Below are 20,487 nucleotides of genomic sequence, written 5' to 3' on the forward strand. Positions count from 1 at the left end.
CAGCTCCCCTGCCCACCTCCTCTCCAAACCCCTTCCATTCCACCAATGTCCCTTTTATCAGCATCTTCCAGGACTCGTCTCTATTCACACCTGTCCCTGATTCCGGAGACATTTTCCTGAAGCCTTCGCCTGGAGAAAATCTCCGCCCACTTGAGTGTGATTTTTCACCACCACTTAATATTCAGAGGCATGTTATTAGGGTGGGCGGGGCTGCTGCTGACGTCCTGAGCATCTGTTCAGCTCCGCCCGCCCACCCGCAAGTCTCCGCCCACTCGAGGCTATAATTTTTCTCCACCGTGAGAATAAATCTACAGCGCATGCGCTGTTAAGGGCAGGGGATTGACACATGCGCAGTAAAGGCCCGCCGTCAGCTGTGCGAATGACGTAGCCTCACCGGAAGTGACGGGGTGAGCGAAAATCACGGGTCGCATGAAATTTTACAACACCGGACACTCCCTGTTCAGTTCGCAGCAGAACATGTGAACTGGCAAAAAAATTTGGCAGAATACATGAACACCATTAAAGTCTATGGGACACGAACATGAACAATCAAAAGTGCTAATTTTAAAGGCTTATATGCAAATTATTGTCATAAAATGTGTTTGGGGACCTGGGTCCTGCCCCAGGGGACATGTATCAATGCAAAAAATGTTTTTAAAAACTGCAGTTTTTTTGGGAGCAGTGATTTTTTTTAATGCTTAAAGTGAAACAATAAAAATGAAATATTCCTTTAAATATTTTGCCTGGGGTGGTGTCTATAGTATGCCTGTAAAGTGGCACATTTTTCCCATGTTTAAAACAGTGCCACAGCAAAATGACATTTCTAAAGGTAAAATTGTCATTTAAAACTGATCGCGGCACTATGTCAGGTCTTGGCACTATAAATAAAACGTATTGAAAAAAAATGGCATTGGGAGCCCCCCCACCCCAGTCCATTACCAGACCCTTTGAGTCTGATATGAATATTAAGGGGAACCCTGAACCAAAATCCAATCGGGTCTGATATGGAAAATAAGGGGAACCCTGCGCCAATTTTTTTTTAAAGAAATGGCATAGGGGTCGCCCCAAAATCCATAGCAGACCCTTCAGATTCCTCACATGTGTGATTTGAACACTGTTTACCTATGCGACTTATGTATGCATTTTCTTTGCTGCATGAGCTCGCGGGAACGGGGGCACTTTAAAAAAATTCGATTTTTTTTCTTATTTATTTATTTATTTATTTTTTTTTTACATTGTCTCTGTAAAAAAATAAAATTCTGATCACTTTTATTGCTGTCACAAGGAATGTAAACATCCCTTGTGACAGTAATAGGTGATGGTACTCTTTATGGAGAAACCGGGCGTCTAAAAGACCCAAAATTCCTCCTTTGCACTTCAAAGTATTCAGATCGCCAAAAACTGTGATTCTGAATACTGTTTTTTTTTTTTTATTTGGTGCCATTGGCAGCCAAGTAAACCGGAAGTGACGTTGTGACGTCACTTACGTGTTTACACATAGGAGACTGGAATCAAGTCATTTCCAACTTTCATTCAGTCTCTCTCTAGCCGGCAGAATTGCCAGATCATGCATTGGGTCTTCTGGTGGGACGGGAGGCCCGGGAACAGCGGTTGAAGGCTGCGGGGGGAGTCCCTTTCCGCTCCCCTGGGATAATAACCGAGTGGCTTTTAGCCACATTGGTTGTTATCCCTAAAGAGATGAAAAAAACTGTCCCGGGGTGATGCCTGCAGCTGCCCACCTCTGAAAGCCAAGGTGCGTACGGTCAGCGCTAAGGGGTTACATTAGATTGCACTGCAGGGTGATGCTAGGGCGTGCTGGAGGAAAACATTGTGACACATTCTCTCCCAGAAGGCCAGCATGGTTGCTTGCTCTTCTCTTACGACTTTAACTGGTTTCTTGCTGGGTGATGTGCATGTGTTTTATCATGAAGTAAATTACAGTATGCAATACATACTAACACATCGTGGCTTTACATGTATTGACCCAATTTTTAGGGTTTTTTTCTGTTTTACTACCACTTTATCTAAAAGTCAAGTAACAAGGATCCAGTATATTGCTGCCTGCAAATCTCTCCATAATAAATGTTTGTATTGGGGTTTAATGTCGTTTTAATTACCAGCCAAGAAAAAGGATCCAGGATCTCAGAATATGGCACAGCAAACCTCCTTCGGTCAACATTGGTGATGGTGTTCCTCCTCTCCTAAATAACCATAACATTACCTGTGCAATAAAAACCTTTGCCCAGGACTGCCATCACTACTCTTCAATCCTCAGGCGGGATTCCTCTGTTGCCTTCACACTGAAGCCACTTTTCTGCTAATTTGATAGATTGAGATAGGAGAACTCGTTTGCTGCCGTTTAAAATGTTACATGCAACACTATTAATAGTTTTATTTGTATATGGGTAAGTTTTTCCCTCCAAGTATTTATGAGGATTACAAATCCTGGTTGCTGTGTTTAATAACCATGTTTTTTAACTGTGTGGGGAAATTGATAACGTTATAGATTACTGGTTAATGTGTGAGAAATTTTCTGAATACTTAGGTTTCATTTTAAATTTGTTCTTCTTAAGAATGATGTGAATGTGTCAGCAGCTTGAAAGATATCGAGCTTGTGAGGATATGTTTTTGTTTTAAGGAAATTATACTGATCAGTCTAGAATGCACAAAATGTTATCCAATACTACTATTGTACCATAAGGTCTACTGCATTTTCCCCTAGTACTATATACACTAACACTACTGTAATTCATGTGCTGTGATGATGATCCATAAACCTTAAACATTCGGTAGCACAATAATATTGTTTGTTTTGTTGTCAGATATGGAGAAGAAACGAACAGGCATACTGCTGAAGAGAATGCATCTGTCCCAGAGAAGAGGGTAAGAATGTCATCCATAGCTCCCAACTGTCCCTGATTTCAAGGGACTGTCCCTGATTTGGAGCAATGTCCCTCTGTCCTCCTCATTTGTCCCTCATTTTGGGCTGATCTATAGAGTTGTATATAAAATGCACTCTTTATCTTTCACAAAGTGTTTACCAATGCTAAACCTTTCATCCAATTTCTAAATTGCTGCATTTGTAAATTCCAGAAGGTAGTATAAAGTAATTGTAGTGGTAAAAAAAAAAGGACTTGTGGGTTCAACAATTTTTTTTTTTTTTGTGTAATTCTCCATACTTTTGCTAATAGGTGTTCCTTGTTCATGCAGCACTAGCATGTCCTAGATATTTGCAATGAGGGAAATAATATGTAGCGCCGGTACTCCTAACGAGTTTTCAAATTTAGTTTTTGCCCAAAACTATAGTGAGTTTTGGGGTTAATTGTGCTAAATTGCAGTTTGGCATCAGTTTAGCTGGACTGCATAGGAGTTCTGCCTGGTCATAGGTGGGGTTGTACACCTGTGGGAGGCATTAGAACGCAGTCTGGTTGGACGCATTGGGTACCAATCTTTATTTCGGAACCAATCAGTGGGCACGTTTGTCTCACTGCATAGTCCGGGATGGGGTACTTAAGGTGCTGAAATCACGTGGTTCTGGGTTCTGGTCCAGAAGTCGTTGTTGACTCCATGGTCCTGGTCCCCCATGACCAGCCCCCGGGAGCCCTCATGGCCTGGGGTGCAGATCCATCCATTTCCGAGCCTCGGAACTGGCTAGTTTGGGGCGCAGTAACTGGAAAGAGGATTCTAAGGTGTTCTGGTGCCATCTTAGGTTTGGAGAGGCCCAGCAACTCTACACGAGACCAGGGGAGGACTCTTTAGTAGGAGAGCCATGCACATGGCTGGCTGCTCGGTAAGAGCCTTAAAGCAGAGCTGCCATGGACATCGATTGAATCCACAATTCTCACGGTATCGCCGGACCAGCTGAAAGATTCTGGTACAGTAAGAAAAGTTCCTACTTCTACCCTGCCAGTTGTAACTAAGTTTTCAACCAAGTCTACGAGAGAGAGAAAAGCTAGAATTACCTGTTGGCTGCTAAACCCAAAACTTAAGGATTTATCCAACAGTTAAAGGATCCAGTTGCGAGCGGCTTTTCCCTGGATTGTGTGCATAGAAAGAGACTTTATTTGAAGTTGGCAGTTCCAAGCACCTGAGCTAAACTTTACCCTGACACCCTCTATTCCCAACTTAGAGACTGAGTTTGTTCATTCGTTTCATGCAAAGTAAAAATCCTAACAAGGAATTCAAGTATCGGTCTCTACAGTTACTGGGTTATCAATCCTGGGAACCCCTAGACAAGAACAATGAGTATGAGCTGAAGAAAGTAATGAGTAAGCCCATCAAAACTCAGCAGCTCCTTCGGGGCTTAGTGCTACAAATACATACCCTAATGAAAAATGAAGGATTGTTTTTTTTAAATGATCTTTTCTAGCACATTTAATATACAGTGTAACATGTGCACAATTCTATGTAGCCTCCCTGGCGGTATTCCTGAGCCTGGCTTGGGGTGAGATTTCAGTACCAAAAGCAGTAACCCCGAGCCGGGATCGCATCGCAGGATCCATGTACAGGTTACTTACCTTGTCCCCTGGATCCTGCGATGTCTCCCCACTGAGATCTGCAAGCCGCCATGTCTCGCACGATCTATCACAGTGCCAAGCTCCATTCCCTGCGAGTGTTGCGATGCACGGGGATGGAGATCGGTGCCAAATTCAGAAAGTAAAAAACACAGCATAAGTACAATATACTGCAATCTTACAGATTACAGTATTGTTTCAAATAATTACACATCCCCTTTGTCCCGAGTGGTCTGTCCAGTGTCCTGCATGCAGTTTTATATTATAAATACTATTCTTTCTGCCAGGAAACTGGAGATTGTCCATAGCAACCAAAAAATGTTTACATCAAAAGTGCTTTTAGACCTGCTAGAAAACAGTGATAATAAATCAGAATAATTTGCAGAATTGAGCGATAGTGATTCATGGGGAAATTCATCATCAAACACCAAAAGTAATGACAGCAATAATTCTGCAACGTAAGTAAATGAGTAAACGAGTAAATTTCAGTGTTTTTGATTTGATTATATTGAATAATTTTTATTATTATTATATTATTATTTGTTATAATTACTTATAGTTATTTATCATATTATAATTTATGATTTCATGTTTCAAACATTAGCATACCCGGAATGTCTACTAGACTCTTGTTTGGACAGATTTAAGTGAGTTACTTCTAATGTCCCATACACATGGTCGGACATTCCGACAACAAAATCCATCGGATTTTTCCCGACGGATGTTGGCTCAAACTTGTCTTGCATACACACGGTTGTCAGAATTTCTGATTGTCAAGACCGCGGTGACGTACAACGCGCACAACGGGACTATAAAAGGGAAGTTCAGCACCACGTGCAATACCCTTTGGGCTCCTTCTGCTGATCTCATGTTTATCGCGTGTTAGTAAAAGTTTGGTTAGCGACTATTCGCTCTTTTCAGACTTGTGCTTCAGATCTTTACTGTTCTTCAGTTTGTGCTTTTTGGGTTCATGTCTGCTTTTCAGTCCGTGTAGTCAGTTTGCATTTGTTTGTCAGTGCTTGCTATTTATAGTAATACTGTATTTGATATATGTTCTTGTCCACGCGTTGCTGATTTTCAGTTCGTTCTTTCAGGGCTTGCTGTTTTTCAGTGCTTTCTGTTAGTCCGTTCTGACCAGCCATCCGTTTTGAAGCCATGTTGCCTGTACGTACTCATCGTAGAGTTCGTTTTGTGCAGGGACATGGTGTTGGGCTTTTAGCTTTGACACAAGCCCAGTCCATGAACAGGGCGAGGAGGAGTTCATGGAGCAAGAATCGGTTGCTCCAGCGTGACCAATTCTCGCACATGCCTTTGCTTCGTGAGATGCGGAAGAATAATCCTGATGATTTCAGGAATTATCTCAGGGTGACAGACCCCGTTTTTCACCGTCTGTTGGCTTTGCTGACCCCTTATATCAGCAGGCAGGATACCTGCATGCGGCAAGCCATCACTCCAGAGCAGAGGCTAGTTGCCACTTTGCCGTACTTGGCGACTGGGAGAAGCTGCAGGACCTAAAGTTCTCCTGCCATTATTCAGGTCCTGCAGAAGGACTATATTAAGGTACGTTTTCTCCTTTAACATCACATTCTATGTAATTAATGTTTGCTAATGTATTGTATTTTCTTTCATCATTCCCTAATTACCATGATTGTAATATGCTGTGCCCCTTTGTCCTGATGCGTGTTGGAAGCTTTTAAAGTTCCTTTTTTGTCCGTCATGCATATTTGCCTTCAATAACCTCCCCAGCATGCTTTCCTGGGCCCATATATATACATATATAGGCCTATAGCCTATTTACTTAGCAATGTATTTTGTCAGCTCAATAGTAGTGCTTTACCCTAAACACCCCCTAAAATGTGTACAAATGTTATGTGTATCTTTAAATTCATGCAGAGTGCCAGAGGCTTTTTTTTGGTGGCCAAAACTCATTTGGAACCCCCCTCCCCCCAAGCGCTAAGTCAGCTAATAGCAATCCTCTATCTGCTGACTTTGCCAACCCATACATACTATACCTACCTCTTTATTGGTCAGATTTATGGATGAATTCACCAAAGCATGTAGTGCAAGGGCATGCCTGAATACTTTCAAATTCTACTGTTTAAAGTTTGTTTCTCCTATTATTAACTTCATAGGCAATAGCATAATGTAAAAATGTGCTTCCATTTGTTTAGTGTGTATTTTTTTTTTTTCAAACATTTTTATTGGAGAATAATAAACAGAAAAAAACAACATGTGGTAGAGCATAGATATCCATACAGAAGAAGAAGATAATGGCGTATGGTAAACATCATGTACAATCTGTAGCGATAAACATATTCATCCATTCCAAACTACAATACAGGGGTCAACAAGTGTGACTCTCAAGGGTGCAGGATAATCCATATGGATAGGATGAACATTTAAAATCAAAATTATGGAATACCACGAAAATCAAGAATCAGTATAGTACAAGGAAAATAAAAATAAAATGGAAAATAAGAAAGATAAGAATAAGAAGTTTTCCAACCAGGGATGGGGGAGAAACTAGGATATTTCGTTCAGAAGTCTGAATACAGACCATGGTTTCCATTTAGCTTCAAACACTGGGACGGAGTCATGTAAAGTGTGGTATTCATCATTAGATCAATTTGTGACAAGATCTGGTCAAAAGGTAGGGAGAGAGATTTCCAACTGAGTGCTATAGACCTATATTTTTTTATTATGACACTTCTCACCTGTCCAGTGGGCTGCCAATATGGTAAGTAAGGAGGGGCTGGCCAAAGTTAACACAGGTTATTTATGCATTCAGCTCTCAATGAAGGGGAGAGGGTTACATGTCCAAAACATCTCCCCCCCCCAATTTTTTGCAATGTGCCATCAGATGGGGTGAGGAATCTGATAAGTGGACTTTATATTTTTGTCTTTAAATACTCATTTCAAAAAATGTTATACTTATGTTGGCCAAAAATGTTTGTGTCTAATCTGTTTCAATGTTGATGTGCAAAATGACTAATTTTTTTTTCTTGTTTGACGCCACAGTTTCCTTCAGGAATGGCAGACTGTGGCCTCCTACTTTGCCACCCGTTGGAACTTTCCCAATTGTGGAGGCGCAATTTTTGGCAAACATGTCTACATCGTCCCACCCCCCAACTCGTGGTCGTACTATTATAATTACAAGGGGCATAATAGTATAGTGATGTTGGCGGTGGTGTCAGCTACCCACGTGTTCATGTATGTGGACGTGGGGAAAAATAGCCGGATGTTGGATGAAGGAGTGATTGCCCAGATGGAGTTCTACTTGCGTCTCCAGAGTGGCAGTTTGGGCTTGCCACCTCCTGAGGAGAATGTGGAAGGACTCCCCTTTGTCTTCATCGTGGATGAGGTGTTTGCTCTGGGGGATCATCTTATACGGCCATTCCCGATGAGGACCCTCACCCCGGACCAGGGGGGTTTTAATTACCGGCTGGCCAGAGCCAGAAGAGTAGTGAAGAACACTTTCGGGATAATGGCCAGCCGGTTCCAACAATTTTTGACTCCAATCCACATGGTGGAATATAAACTAAATTATATAGTGCTTTCCTGCTCCATTTTGCACAATTATCTAAAAAAGAATTCAACAAATTATGTGGCCTCAGTTGGGCCTGAGGCAGACTTTTCAAAACTATCCAACCTGACGGCACTTGAAGCTGGCCATCCTGACTTGCCCCCCAAAACCCCTGTGAGCTCCGAAACAGATATATGGAGTGCTTTGTGGGTAGGGGGGCCATTGATATGCCAGACATTGTCTGAGAGGCATTTTTTGAATAAATGTATCTTTGAAACTGCAATGATATTTGTTTTCTTTTATAGCTTGGTTTTTTTTTAGGTGTGTCCTAGGTTTTTATTTTTAATTTTTGGGCCTTTTTTTTCTTCAACAGTGCAAACCAATTTTCTTTGAGACATGGGGTGAAGTCTTTTCTTCAGATAATATTATTCTGTTGTGAATTTGCTACACACACACACACACCTTGTTTTTGTTGTTAATGTATGTAGTGCATTACTGACAAAAATATTGCTAATTTTAAGCACCCTGACAGAAATGTGTGGAGTCATGAAAATGGCTTGATTGGAGCAAATTAAAAATCACTGTGGGCGTGGCTTGGAGCCGGGACGAAATGGCCGCTTGCTAGAAGAGCTCCGTCCGCGGGAGTCCTCTAATCAGCCCTTATCCAGGAGCAACATCAGTCAGTGGATGGGGAAATCACGGGGACAGCGTTCGCTGTCCCGCTCGCGCTCCCCGAGGAGTTCCGAGGCGCAGACGGGGCGCGGAATACCGGAACTATTCCGTTCCCGCTCACGCGAGGCCGAGGCTTCATCTCGGGCCTACCCGGAGGCCGCATCTCCTTCTAGGAGTTCTACGCCGGCGGAGCTTTCCCCGCGAATGGAGGGATCGCCCAGCCCACATGCCAGACAGGCCCTCACAGTAGCAGACCTCCGGGATGTGGCCACTGACATCAAAAACTCCCTCTCAGCAGCTATAGGGGAGCTTCGCAGAGATTTACAGGCCATGCACACCAGAATCTCTGGTGTGGAAGAAGTGTCAGCCCGCCATGAATCCGCCATCAGGCAGCTGCAGCACACCTCCTCCTCCTACAACATGCAACTGAGAGATGCTAACAGGTACATGGAGGACCTCGACAACAGGGGGCGCCGCCACAACTTGAGGGTAAGAGGCATCCCCGAGACTGTTGAACCCACACGCCTGACTCAGGCCACTACACAGATCTTTAATGATGTCCTAGGCAGACCCCCGGATACTTCCCTGGACTTTGAACGATTACACAGAGCCTTGAAACCTAGGGGCAGAGATACAGACCCCCCCAGAGACGTTGTCTGCTGTTTAGTTAATTTTAAAACCAAAGAGGAAATTCTGAGGAAGGCTAGAGACAGACGACAATTGCTGTTCCAAGGCACAGAAGTAAAGATTTTCCAGGACCTGTCTCCCGTGACATTACAAAACAGGAGAGATCTGCGCCCCCTTTTGGAGGTTTTGCGCCGCAAAGGCATTCCCTACAAATGGCGTTTCCCTTTTGGACTCTCAGCATCTGTTTCCGGTCGCACTGCTATTTTGCGAGTACCAGAAGAACTGAGCAGGTTCTGCGATGTATTGCAGTTGCCCCCGGTGGAGCTACCTGATTGGTACAAAGCTTTCCGGTCCACTCATCTCCGCAGATCTGACTCAATGGACACCATCCCAGAGAGAGATGATTTCCATCTCAGAAGGCGCAGATCTTCATCACCGGACCCGCTCCAGCAGAGAGATCATGGAGACAGGGCCTACAATAGCCCCACTGCCTCACCGGCTCACAGGCGAGCGCGACCAGATGACCCCTAAACTCAGCACCATTTTCATTCTTTCAATCGGCAGGATCGTGTGCCTTGGTTCATCCTGTTGGAGACTCTCATTTGCCTCAGTCGCTTCGCAGTAGATCTCCCCTCGCCCCCTCCCGAATTGGAGGGCCGAAGAGTCACAGTCATTGCTTCACTCACTCGTTTGCCCCCCAATTCTTCTTTTTTCTGGGGGGGTTTTTTTTTTCTTTTTTTTTTTTTTTTTGCCTTTCTCAGTGGGGTATCTTACCTCCCCCCCCCTCAAACCAAAATATCCCACAAGACTACAGCTGTTTTTACCTAACCTGACATGTTGCCGTTTTCAGTTGATGATTTTTGAGCAAGTTATTCAGGTTGGGGAGTACGCGGATCGATTAAATCCGCAAACGTCAAGGCTGGATATAGCTAGCCAAGGGTCCTCCCCCTTTTTTTTTTTTTTTTGTTTTGTTTTTTGTACCACCGCCTCCCGCCAACATGTAGAGGACGTCTCCTGCAAGTACTCATATGATTTGATATCACGGACCATTGTTTCTCGTATGGGATAGGCAGCAGAGTACTTCCTGCCTATTTTAATCTGCTTTGATGACTATGTGGGGGCGGGAGGTGGGGGGGTAGGGGTGGGAAAATGGTACGCTATGTGTCCGGTCCAGTATAAGATAACACATAGAGTTACCAGGACGAGGGGGACTGTTAGATGCAGACTAGCTAGTGTATTTTACATTTACCTCACGGCCTCACTTTATGCATAAGCAGCAATGTTCCGAGGCGTTGTGCTGTTTTTGGACCCCCTAGTGTTGCTCTGTTTTATTTTTGTTTTCATATTGTTGCTGTTTCACTGTTCTGTTTTTCATAGGTTACGTAGTCATGGGGATGCAACCTAACATTTTGTCCCCTCTTGCTTAGTATAGCGAGCTCCTGCCTAACCTACAGACGCCTTCCAAGGACTCCCGCTGGACCGAAACTGAAAGGACTTCTTCTCGGACGACCTTCCACGCACTCGCACAACAGACGGACTCTCCGACTGTTGACCCTTTCCGGACTTACCACACTAGGTCAGGGTAAGGTAGCTGTGCTACACATCCCTCCGGCTCTCTTCCTTCTTTGTTCCCCTTTTTTTTCCCCTTCTTTCTCTCCTACTCTTCCTGCTTTTTCCCCCCCTCTATCCCCCTCCCCACTCTCTCTCCTATACCCCTTTGCCTCTTCCTCCCCACATACTTCTCTCCGGCCTCCCCTGAACCGCACGCCACTCCGCGAGGGGCGGTTATCCTTACTAGCGCTGGGCTTACACCTTCCACCTAAATATCCGAGCTCCTTCCCACCTGACTTTGAGGAGCCCGAATTGCGGATCACAGGGACTAGCTACATTTTCACAAGCGTTCCCACACAATTTACTTTACGCAACCATGGCTAACCTGACTCCTACACTAGGCCCTGCCACTCTAAAAATTTGGTCTCAAAATGTGAAGGGCCTTAACATCCCAGAAAAACGTAGCCAGGTCCTTAACCTTTTATCCAAGCAGAAAGTAGATATAGCATTCCTACAGGAAACGCACTTCCGTACTGGACAGGTCCCTAACCTAATAAACCGAAAATTTTCTACGGCTTACCATTCTACAAACCCCTCTGCAAAAACTAAGGGTGTCTCAATCCTCATCGCTAAGAATATCCCATGGCAGTGGGAGGATTCACTTATAGACCCTGATGGCAGATTTGTCTTTTTGAAGGGAACCATTCATAATAAACCAGTTACATTAGCGAGCGTATACAGCCCTAACACGGCGCAGGTTAGTTTCTTCCGAAAGGTCGCTGACCTTCTTACGAACTTCCAGGCGGGAATAACGATTCTGGGCGGTGACTTTAATGTGGTACTCCAACCCCTCCTAGACTCATCGTCGGGTACGTCCTCCATTCCCTATAGATCTCTACGACAGATCAGGACTTTACTACAGGCTCTTACTTTGCACGATGCTTGGCGCACTCTACACCCTACCACAAAAGACTACACCTTTTTTTCTGCACCACACAATCGGTACTCCAGGTTAGACTACCTTTTCATTTCTCAAAGAGATCTCCCTCTTCTCCAATCAGCGAGGATCGAACCACTCCTTTTTGCAGATCACAACCCGATCTCCATGCTCCTTACATTCCCGATTCAAAACAGGACCACGAAAATCTGGCGCTTGGACGCTTCCCTCCTTTCCTCTGAGATAGATCTGAATGCTATCTCCTCGAGCCTAACTCATTACTTCCAAGAAAATACCACACCCGGGATCTCTCCTATTACGATCTGGGAAGCCCATAAGTGTACTATAAGGGGGAAATTTATAGAACTTGCTGCACTGCGGAAAAAAGCGAACCAAGCCCATATCTCTGAATTAGTCCACAAAATCCAACAGCTCGAACGAGCCCACAAACGCTCGTTAGCTCAGGCCACACTTCATGACTTAACTGACACGAGAAAGCTCCTACAGGAAGCGTTGAACCGTAAATCCCACCGTAAGTTCATCCTTAACCAGAAACTGTTCTACGAACAGGGCAATAAAAATGGCAGACTTCTGGCCCAAGCCATTCGCACTAAACGCTTGTCCACTACAGTTCACACCATTAAGGATCCAGGGGGCACGGCACACACTTCACCGGAGGGTATAGCATCCCAATTCGAATCTTACTATAAAAGCCTCTACAACTTACACAACGCAACGTTTACTCCTTCGTCCCAAAAACAAAGGGAAATGCTCCTTACAAACTTTTTGGAAAAATACAGCCCTGGAAAGATTTCTAGTGAACTAGCCTCTGAGGTGGATAATCCCATCTCTGAGCTGGAGCTCAAGCAGGCTATCAAGCAATTAAAACCGGGCAAAAGTCCGGGGCCGGATGGTCTGTCTGCCCCCTATTATAAAGCTTTCACTGAGATCCTCACTACACCCTTTCTGAGGGCCTTTAATTCCCTTAGTAACTCGGAACTACCATTCCATCGGCTCCTAGATGCACATATCACGGTCATCCCCAAACCAGGGAAAGACACTTCATCGGTCACCAGTTATAGACCCATTTCTTTACTCAATTCCGACATCAAGCTCTTCGCCAAAATATTAGCCAACCGCCTACTCCCAATCCTCCCCTCTCTTATCGGCAAATATCAGGTGGGCTTTGTCCCTGGTCGGGAGGCCAGGGATAATACTACCAAAGCCATCAACCTTCACCACTGGCTCACGTCCCGTAATGAAAGGGGTTTTTTCCTGTCACTGGATGCTGAGAAGGCATTTGACAGGTTGGCCTGGGATTATTTAGCTTCGGTACTCCGACACCTAGGTCTACCCAACAGACTGCTGACCTTGATCCTGTCCCTCTATACCACTCCCACTGCTTCCATAAGGGTCAATGGCTACCTGTCAAATGCCTTCGACATCCGAAATGGAACAAGACAGGGATGCCCTCTATCCCCGATTCTATTTATCTTGACGCTCGAGCCTCTCCTCCGGCGCTTACATTCCAATGAAGATATTCGGGGAATTCAGGTAGCAGGACACACTCATAAATTAGCGGCATTCGCGGACGACATCCTTTTGTTCCTTAGTGAACCGCTAACGTCTATCCCTAATTTGCTCAAGGACTTTGAAGCCTTTGGCAAACTGTCCAACTTGAAAATTAATTTTTCAAAGTCCAATGCTTTAAACATCACTTTACCTACCGAAATAGTTTCACAATGTCAAGTAGCGTTCCCTTTCTCATGGAAACAGGACGCTATCACTTATTTAGGAATTCAACTTCCCAAGCATTTGTCCAACCTATACTCTAATAATTTCCTCCCGCTGTCACGCTCCATTACTGAAGATCTACGACGCTGGGACAAACCCCACTTCTCTTGGTTTGGCAGAGCAGCCATTCTCAAGATGAATGTGCTCCCCAGAGTCCTATATCTTCTACAGACAATTCCCATTCAACTCCCTGCCTCCTTTTTCGTGCTCCTCAAACGTGCGTTCACACAATTTTTATGGAAACATAAACGCCCGAGAATCAGTTATAATCAACTTACCAGCCCTAAAACCGCAGGAGGTATAGGTCTCACGGATCTCAAACTGTATTCCCTTGCCTGCCAAATGGTCAGAATCTTTGACTGGTCAGCTCATGGGTCAGATAAAGACTGGGTCTCCATAGAAAATGCTTTCTCGAACATCCCTGTCAAGCACACGCCCTGGATCCCCACTTCCTCTGTACCTAAGGCCCTGAAAAGCCACCCGCTAGTGCACGCTACCCTGCTTAACTTTAAGGAAGCATGTAAAAAATTTAAGGTCTCATCTAATCCGGGGCCCCTCACGCCTATTCGGCTTAACCCCGCGTTCCCCCCAGGCATGTCTGTAAACTTCCTTAAAAATAACTGGCCACATGCAGAACTGTTGGCGCATCAGTTTTACCAAAATGGGGAGATCCTGGATTACTCGACTCTTCCGACAGATGGGGATATTCCCCCTGTTCCCAAATGGTCCTACTTCCAAATACGCCATTTCCTTAGAAAAGTTCACAGAGAGGCTGATCTCTCTAGACAGCTGACGCCTTTTGAGACTCTCTGCTCTCAAGCCGCGCCCAAGCGCCACCTAATTTCGGAGGTCCACTCGCTCCTCTCCCAGCCAGCATCCTCGAAACATTGGAAAGCATGTCTAGCTTGGGAAAGGGATCTGCAAATGGAGTTCTCAGAAGAAGATTGGGAAAAAATTTATATCATTACGCACAAAGGCTCCCTGAACGTACATACCCAAGAAAACAATTTTAAACTTATTTCTAGATGGTATCGAACACCGGCTTTAATTAACAAATACAACCCTGAGATCCCTAACAAATGCTGGAGGTGCTCTGATACTGACGGATCCCTACTACACATATGGTGGTCGTGTCCCCGTCTCCAGAATTTCTGGACCCAGGTGCATGGAATAGCTAGCTCCATTACTGACAGCCCTATTGATTTTACAGCAGCCCACATGCTCCTACACCACACTCCAATCCCAAACCGCTCCTATATGCACTCACTAGGCTTGCACCTACTCAACGCTGCCAAATTGTGCATCCCCATCCATTGGGGATCTCCCACTGTTCCCTCCATCTCTGACTGGTTAAAAAGGGTGGCTAAAATAGCTGAAATGGAGGAACTCATTTACATTGCCAAAGACTCACCGCACAAATTCGCACAGATCTGGGATAAATGGACGACTTTTCAAAGCTGTCACCCCTTGAGCTTAGGGGCCAACCAGACTAGTCTCCAACTTAGCGGGTGATCGCTTGTCTAAATTGGGTAACCCTATCTGCCCCGAATCACCTCGATCGCGCGGTCCCGGGATATGTAGGCCAGCTCGCTTTATCGTTTTTCCCCCTCATTCTGTACACGGACACTTGGGGGAGCCCGGAGAGAAATCCCCCCCCCCCCCAACCGGGGCTCCTACTCCCTTTCCCCCCATCCCCTTCTTTTTTGTCCTTCCTTTCATACCTGTTCTTTCCCTCTTTCCGTCTTTCATTTGACTTGACTACCCCCCTGTATGGGGTTTAGACTTTTGACGCAGACACCCATCCCGAGAACGGTTGACGGCTTCGCACTGACTATGTGTACCCCTCCCCAGCCCCCTGCGCCTCTCTTATGCCTGCGGTTTTATCACCCTTCCTCCACCTCACTCCACTACTCACTGGGGTTTTGGACCGATTGCCATGGGAGACTGAATATCCCCGTGCTGAGCTACATTGTAACTAAACTGCGACCCCCTTATCGCCTCCTGTGCTTGCATTCGTGGTGAGGGAAAAAGAAAGGAGTAGAGGCGTAGGGGACATAACATTGTGTTTAGTTTTAATAGGAGATGCTGGGTAGGACTCACCTCTACTCTCCAATAGGAAACCTTGTCCGATTTGACTGTTCACATGTTTTATCTAAGCCATTGTTATTGTCTGTGATACCAACTTGTACTTTTCTCATTTTGTACATCAAATCCTACCTGTTATACCTCTTTCTTTGAAAATAAATAAACATTTTATGGAAAAAAAAAATAAAAAATCACTGTGGGTGTTATTTACTAAAGGCAAATCCACTATGCACTACATGTTCACTGCAAAAGTGCACTTCAAACTGCACTTGGAGTGCAAAGTGGATTTGCCTTTAGTAAATAACACCCATTGTCACAGAAAACACCAACCTTACTACAAACAATGCTTTTGGGCATTGAAAGAAGAAGCCACACATTGTTGATGATAGGAAAAACTTTTACTCAAAGCACATTCACACATCTGTGTTTATAAAAGGGTTTTACAACAAACCAACATTTTTGGTGTATATAACATTATTTTCGGTAACATTACTAAAACTAGCCGTTTTCTATAAAACAGGCACGTTTCAAAGCATAACATACAGAACTCATGAACTTGCAAAGTTCAACTTTCAAAAGTGAAGACAATATCAGACATCAATATGTCCAAACTGTGTTGATATTGCCTTCATCAGATGGGGTGTCACCCCTGTAAAAGCCAAATTTGGAAGATGCACACAAATTGTGGTTCAAACTGGGCATTTTCCTCCTGATCCCATGCCTAATGTCAACATGTGCTATCTCCCATCATGGGGGGATCAATGTACGTGTTTTGGGGGTGCAACCCCTTCATCTCAGCCATTTTAGTAGCGAGGAAGGGGTTGCACCCACAAAACGCGTTCATTTATCCTCCATGATGGGAGATAGCACATGTTGACACACTGGGGGTTATTTACCAAAGGAGAATCCACTTTACACTGCATGTGCACTTGAAAGTAAAGTCGTTGTAGATCTGAGGGAGACATGCAAGGAAAATAAAAAAACAGCACTTTAGCTTGCACATGATTGGATGATAAAATCAGCAGAGCTTCTACTCATTTCAGATCTACCCCTTTGATTTAGAGCGACTGCACTTCCAAGTGCACATGCGGTGCAAAGTGGATTTGCCTTTCATAAATAACCCCCACTGGCTTTTAAAAAATATAAAACAGTTTTTTTTAAATCGCAAATCGATACTAGCTAGTTTTGTGTGTTTCAGATTCTCCCTAAAACATCAATGATGTTCTTCATTTTTTGTTGAACATCATTGATGTTTTTCTTGAGATTTTCTAAATCGCGATTGCACTCCATTATATCCCTGATGAGGATCTGGGTACTTTCACTGGTAAAATTACATTCTTCTTCCACAACATCTGCATCACCTAAAAATAAACAAAAAAACCCACCATGTATTATAAAAATGCAGGCATACATCTATTACCTGAAGCTGTGGTCTCAGACACTCACCTGTTGTGGTACCAATTTCGCCAACTTCAACAACCTCTCTTTCATCCACCTCCTCTGCTTCTGGTGTTGGTATTTCCCCTTCTTTGTGAGGTATGGGGTCCCTGGTGTCCTCAGAGGTCCTGATTCTTCTCTCCCCTATGAGAATGTAAAAAAGGAATACTTAGCACACCGATATTTGAGGGCAGAAATAGGAATATGAAACATTGCTTGGAAGTGTCATATATTTGTCTTTTTTGGCAGAGATCAAACCTGAAAAACATTATTTTTGACACTTTCTAAAGCTGGAATACTTACCGGTTTTGTGCAACTTTCACAGATAGAGACACCCCTATAGTATCCACTGGAGCACATGTGTGGGACACCCTAATAAAAAGGGTGTTCTGGTGTCCCACACTAGTGCTCCTGAGTCCAGATGTGTAAACAGCTGCTAAGTGTCCTCTCCTTTACACTGAATCAAGTTTGCATTTAATTCTAGTTACAAACCCCTCTAGACAACAAACTTCCTTTGACTAGAAATAGGCCTGAACAAATGTAGTTAACTGCAACTTTCCAAAACATCATATTTTTAGTGGGCAATCGAACGATCTTTATTACGAACGATTGAACCCATGAACATGAAAGTGGCCATTTTAAACTGTACAACACTAAAGACACATGGAGCAGTATGCAAGCAATAATAATAATATGAACACACGACAACTACTTACTTTTTTGAAGAACGCGCTTGATCTTTCTGTACTGATCATGCTTCCTCAGTTCCAGGTATGACCAGCGTTTCCTCAGTTGATCCTTGGATCGTCATACCCCAAAATTCTTCTGCAGACTCTTCACAACTTTAGTCATGATTGTGGCCTTTCTGAAATTTGGGTTTGGGTAAGGTCCATACTTCCCATCATAGTCATTCCTCTTCAATATGTCCACCATCTCTAACATCTCAAAAGACATATTTGAGGACTTACATCTTCTCCTCCTGGATCGGGACGTTTCTGGCTCCGGGCTTTCCTCGTCCTCCTGGTTGCTTTAATTAGCATGCACCTGCTGTGTCTCCCCCATGTGCTCTCCCCAATGCGCCAAAAGACAAGGGGCAGGAAATAGATTGGAAAGAACGCCAGTATATATAAAACGTAACACATGTGCCTCGTACGTACAATCTGTGAGTGGAGGATGGAGTATCGGAAGCGATGATCGTTAGAACAAAGGTACAATTTTAACTTGGTATATCACTGGCCTATACTGCTTCTAGATTGAGGCCTATATTGGGTCAAAATTTTTAGAGTTTAGCCTGACATTAGGGTTTGTCTTGTGTTGTGTCTTGCAGAGAAAATGGATGGGTTTAAAGACCACAGTTTTATGCCTATTTTCATAGACAAGTATAGTGAGCTGCCCTGTCTAGGGCAGGTGAAACACCCCCGTTATAACAATCAATTAAAGAGGCCGGCTGCTCTGGAGAAACTGCTGGAGTTGGTGAAGCCGGTGGTCCCCACGGCAAACATCCCGCATTTAAAAGCCAAAATTGGTGGCCTGAGGAGTACATATCTGAGGGAGCACAAGAAGGTCCAGGATTCCATGAGATCAGGAGCTGCAGCAGATGACGTTTATGTCCCCAGGCTGTGGTACTATGAGAGACTACATTTTTTGTTAGACCAGACTGAAATCTGGGAATCCCTCTCAACCCATCCTTCCACACTTCCTTCCACGCTTTGTTCCACCCCAGCTGAGGCTTCCGATGCCCACCTTGGGCCTTTCAGCCAGGAAGAAGTGGAGAAGCCCAGTTTGAGCCAGGTATAGTATTGTTCTACATATTTTTTCAGTAAAAATGAATGAGGTTAACTAAATGTGATTATTGATCACTAATTACTGATTTAATAAAGTGTTTTACATATCAATAGACTGTAGTAGCCAAAAATAATTGGTACAAGAATGAAAAATGCTGGGCTCAGAATGATAGTCTTTTCTATTTGTTAACATTCAATTTGCAAGAGTCATGAGCTGGAAATTGTGAGTGATTGATGAACCAAAAACTAAAAGTGTGCCCCTTTTTCATACACAGGAAGACCTCAGCCAGGAGGCGTGAAATGTGGTAGCGAGGAGGTGGCTGTGGAATGTGGCAGCCAGGAGGAGGCAGGGGTTAGGGCATCCAGGAGGTGGGCAGGCCTAGGAGCCTGACATAATCTCAGGTCCCCCCCCCTCCGTCTTCCAAGCAAAAGGCCCAGAAATGGGGGGAACGTGGAGGAGTCAGCACTCAGGCTTATTGGGGAGGCTTCTGCGGCCCTCAAAACCACCCCCAAAGAGGCCTTTGCCGCCTTGGCTGCCTGCAAACTGGAGAAAATGGGGGAGGGGCAATGCTTCATGTGTGAGGAAAAAATTTACCTCACACTAAACAAGGTGAACTAACCCAAAAAACCCACCTGTGTGAGTTGGACCATACTCCTCCTCCTCCTCCTTCTGCCACACCTCCAGCACCATAGCCACAGCCTGGAAGGAAGCATGGAAGGAAGACCAGAGAGTGATGGCCTGGGTTCAGTCTGGTCTGACAAAAGATGCAGGCTCTTGTATGACCACAGCCTGGGGACATATTTGTCATCTGCTGCTGTTCCTGATCTCTTGGACCTCTGGACCAGACTGTACTACCCTTATATATGGAATCCTCAGGCCAACAATTTTGCCTTTAAATAGTTGATGTGTGCCATGGGCGCCAAAGGCTTGGCCAATTTCACCAGTTTCTCCAGCGTTGCCTTCCTCTTTATTTGGTTATGACATCTAATAAAGTTTTTTTGTTAAAGAAATACTTGCCTATGTGTTTTACTTAAAAAGGACAGTTTATTTGTTTATTTGTGAGTAGACAGGTACATTTCAAAAATACAAAGTCAAATTAACACCTTCTCGAGATTAAAAAATAAAACAATAAAATAAAAAGATAATAATGGTGTTGTGGAAAGTTGACACAAAAAACACACAAAAAAATTACGGAGATGACAAAAATTAAAAAAGGGAGATCTTGATTAAAAAAAACAACCACGGCAAGAGGCACCTTACTTCACATCTGGTGGGAGTGCTCTTCCTTACAACCATTTTGGAGGGATGTTCATTGCATCACCTCCAGAGTTACCTCTCTAGACCTGCCATTTTCCCCAGCTCAATTTCTCCTCCACTATTCGCCTCTACCACACAAAGCATACCATAAATCACTTGCAATACATATGATAAATGCCGCTAAACAGATTATCCCAATCCACTGGAAGTCGACAAGCACACCCTCACTCACAGAATGGTTCACCAAGATTTGTAAAATTGCCGACATGGAAAAACGTATATACATGGCGCATGACGCACCAACC

General features: G+C 44.3%; 1 protein-coding gene across 1 annotated transcript in view; it reads right to left on the bottom strand.

Moving 5' to 3' along the window:
- LOC143983839 (acyl-coenzyme A thioesterase THEM4-like) overlaps window positions 1–134 on the bottom strand; it is a 3,990-nt gene extending 3,856 nt beyond the window's left edge. Inside the window, exon 1 of the mRNA XM_077483937.1 lies at window positions 91–134. Within this exon, the coding sequence (XP_077340063.1) occupies window positions 91–112 (22 nt within the window). The 5' untranslated portion in view covers window positions 113–134. The remainder of the gene's footprint in view (window positions 1–90) is intronic.
- Between the last annotated feature and the right edge of the window lie 20,353 nt (window positions 135–20,487).

Source organism: Lithobates pipiens, unplaced genomic scaffold (assembly GCF_037356315.1).
Source record: "Lithobates pipiens isolate NorthernLeopardFrog02 unplaced genomic scaffold, aLitPip1_a1.2 Scaffold_16, whole genome shotgun sequence".
Lineage (NCBI taxonomy): Eukaryota > Metazoa > Chordata > Amphibia > Anura > Ranidae > Lithobates > Lithobates pipiens.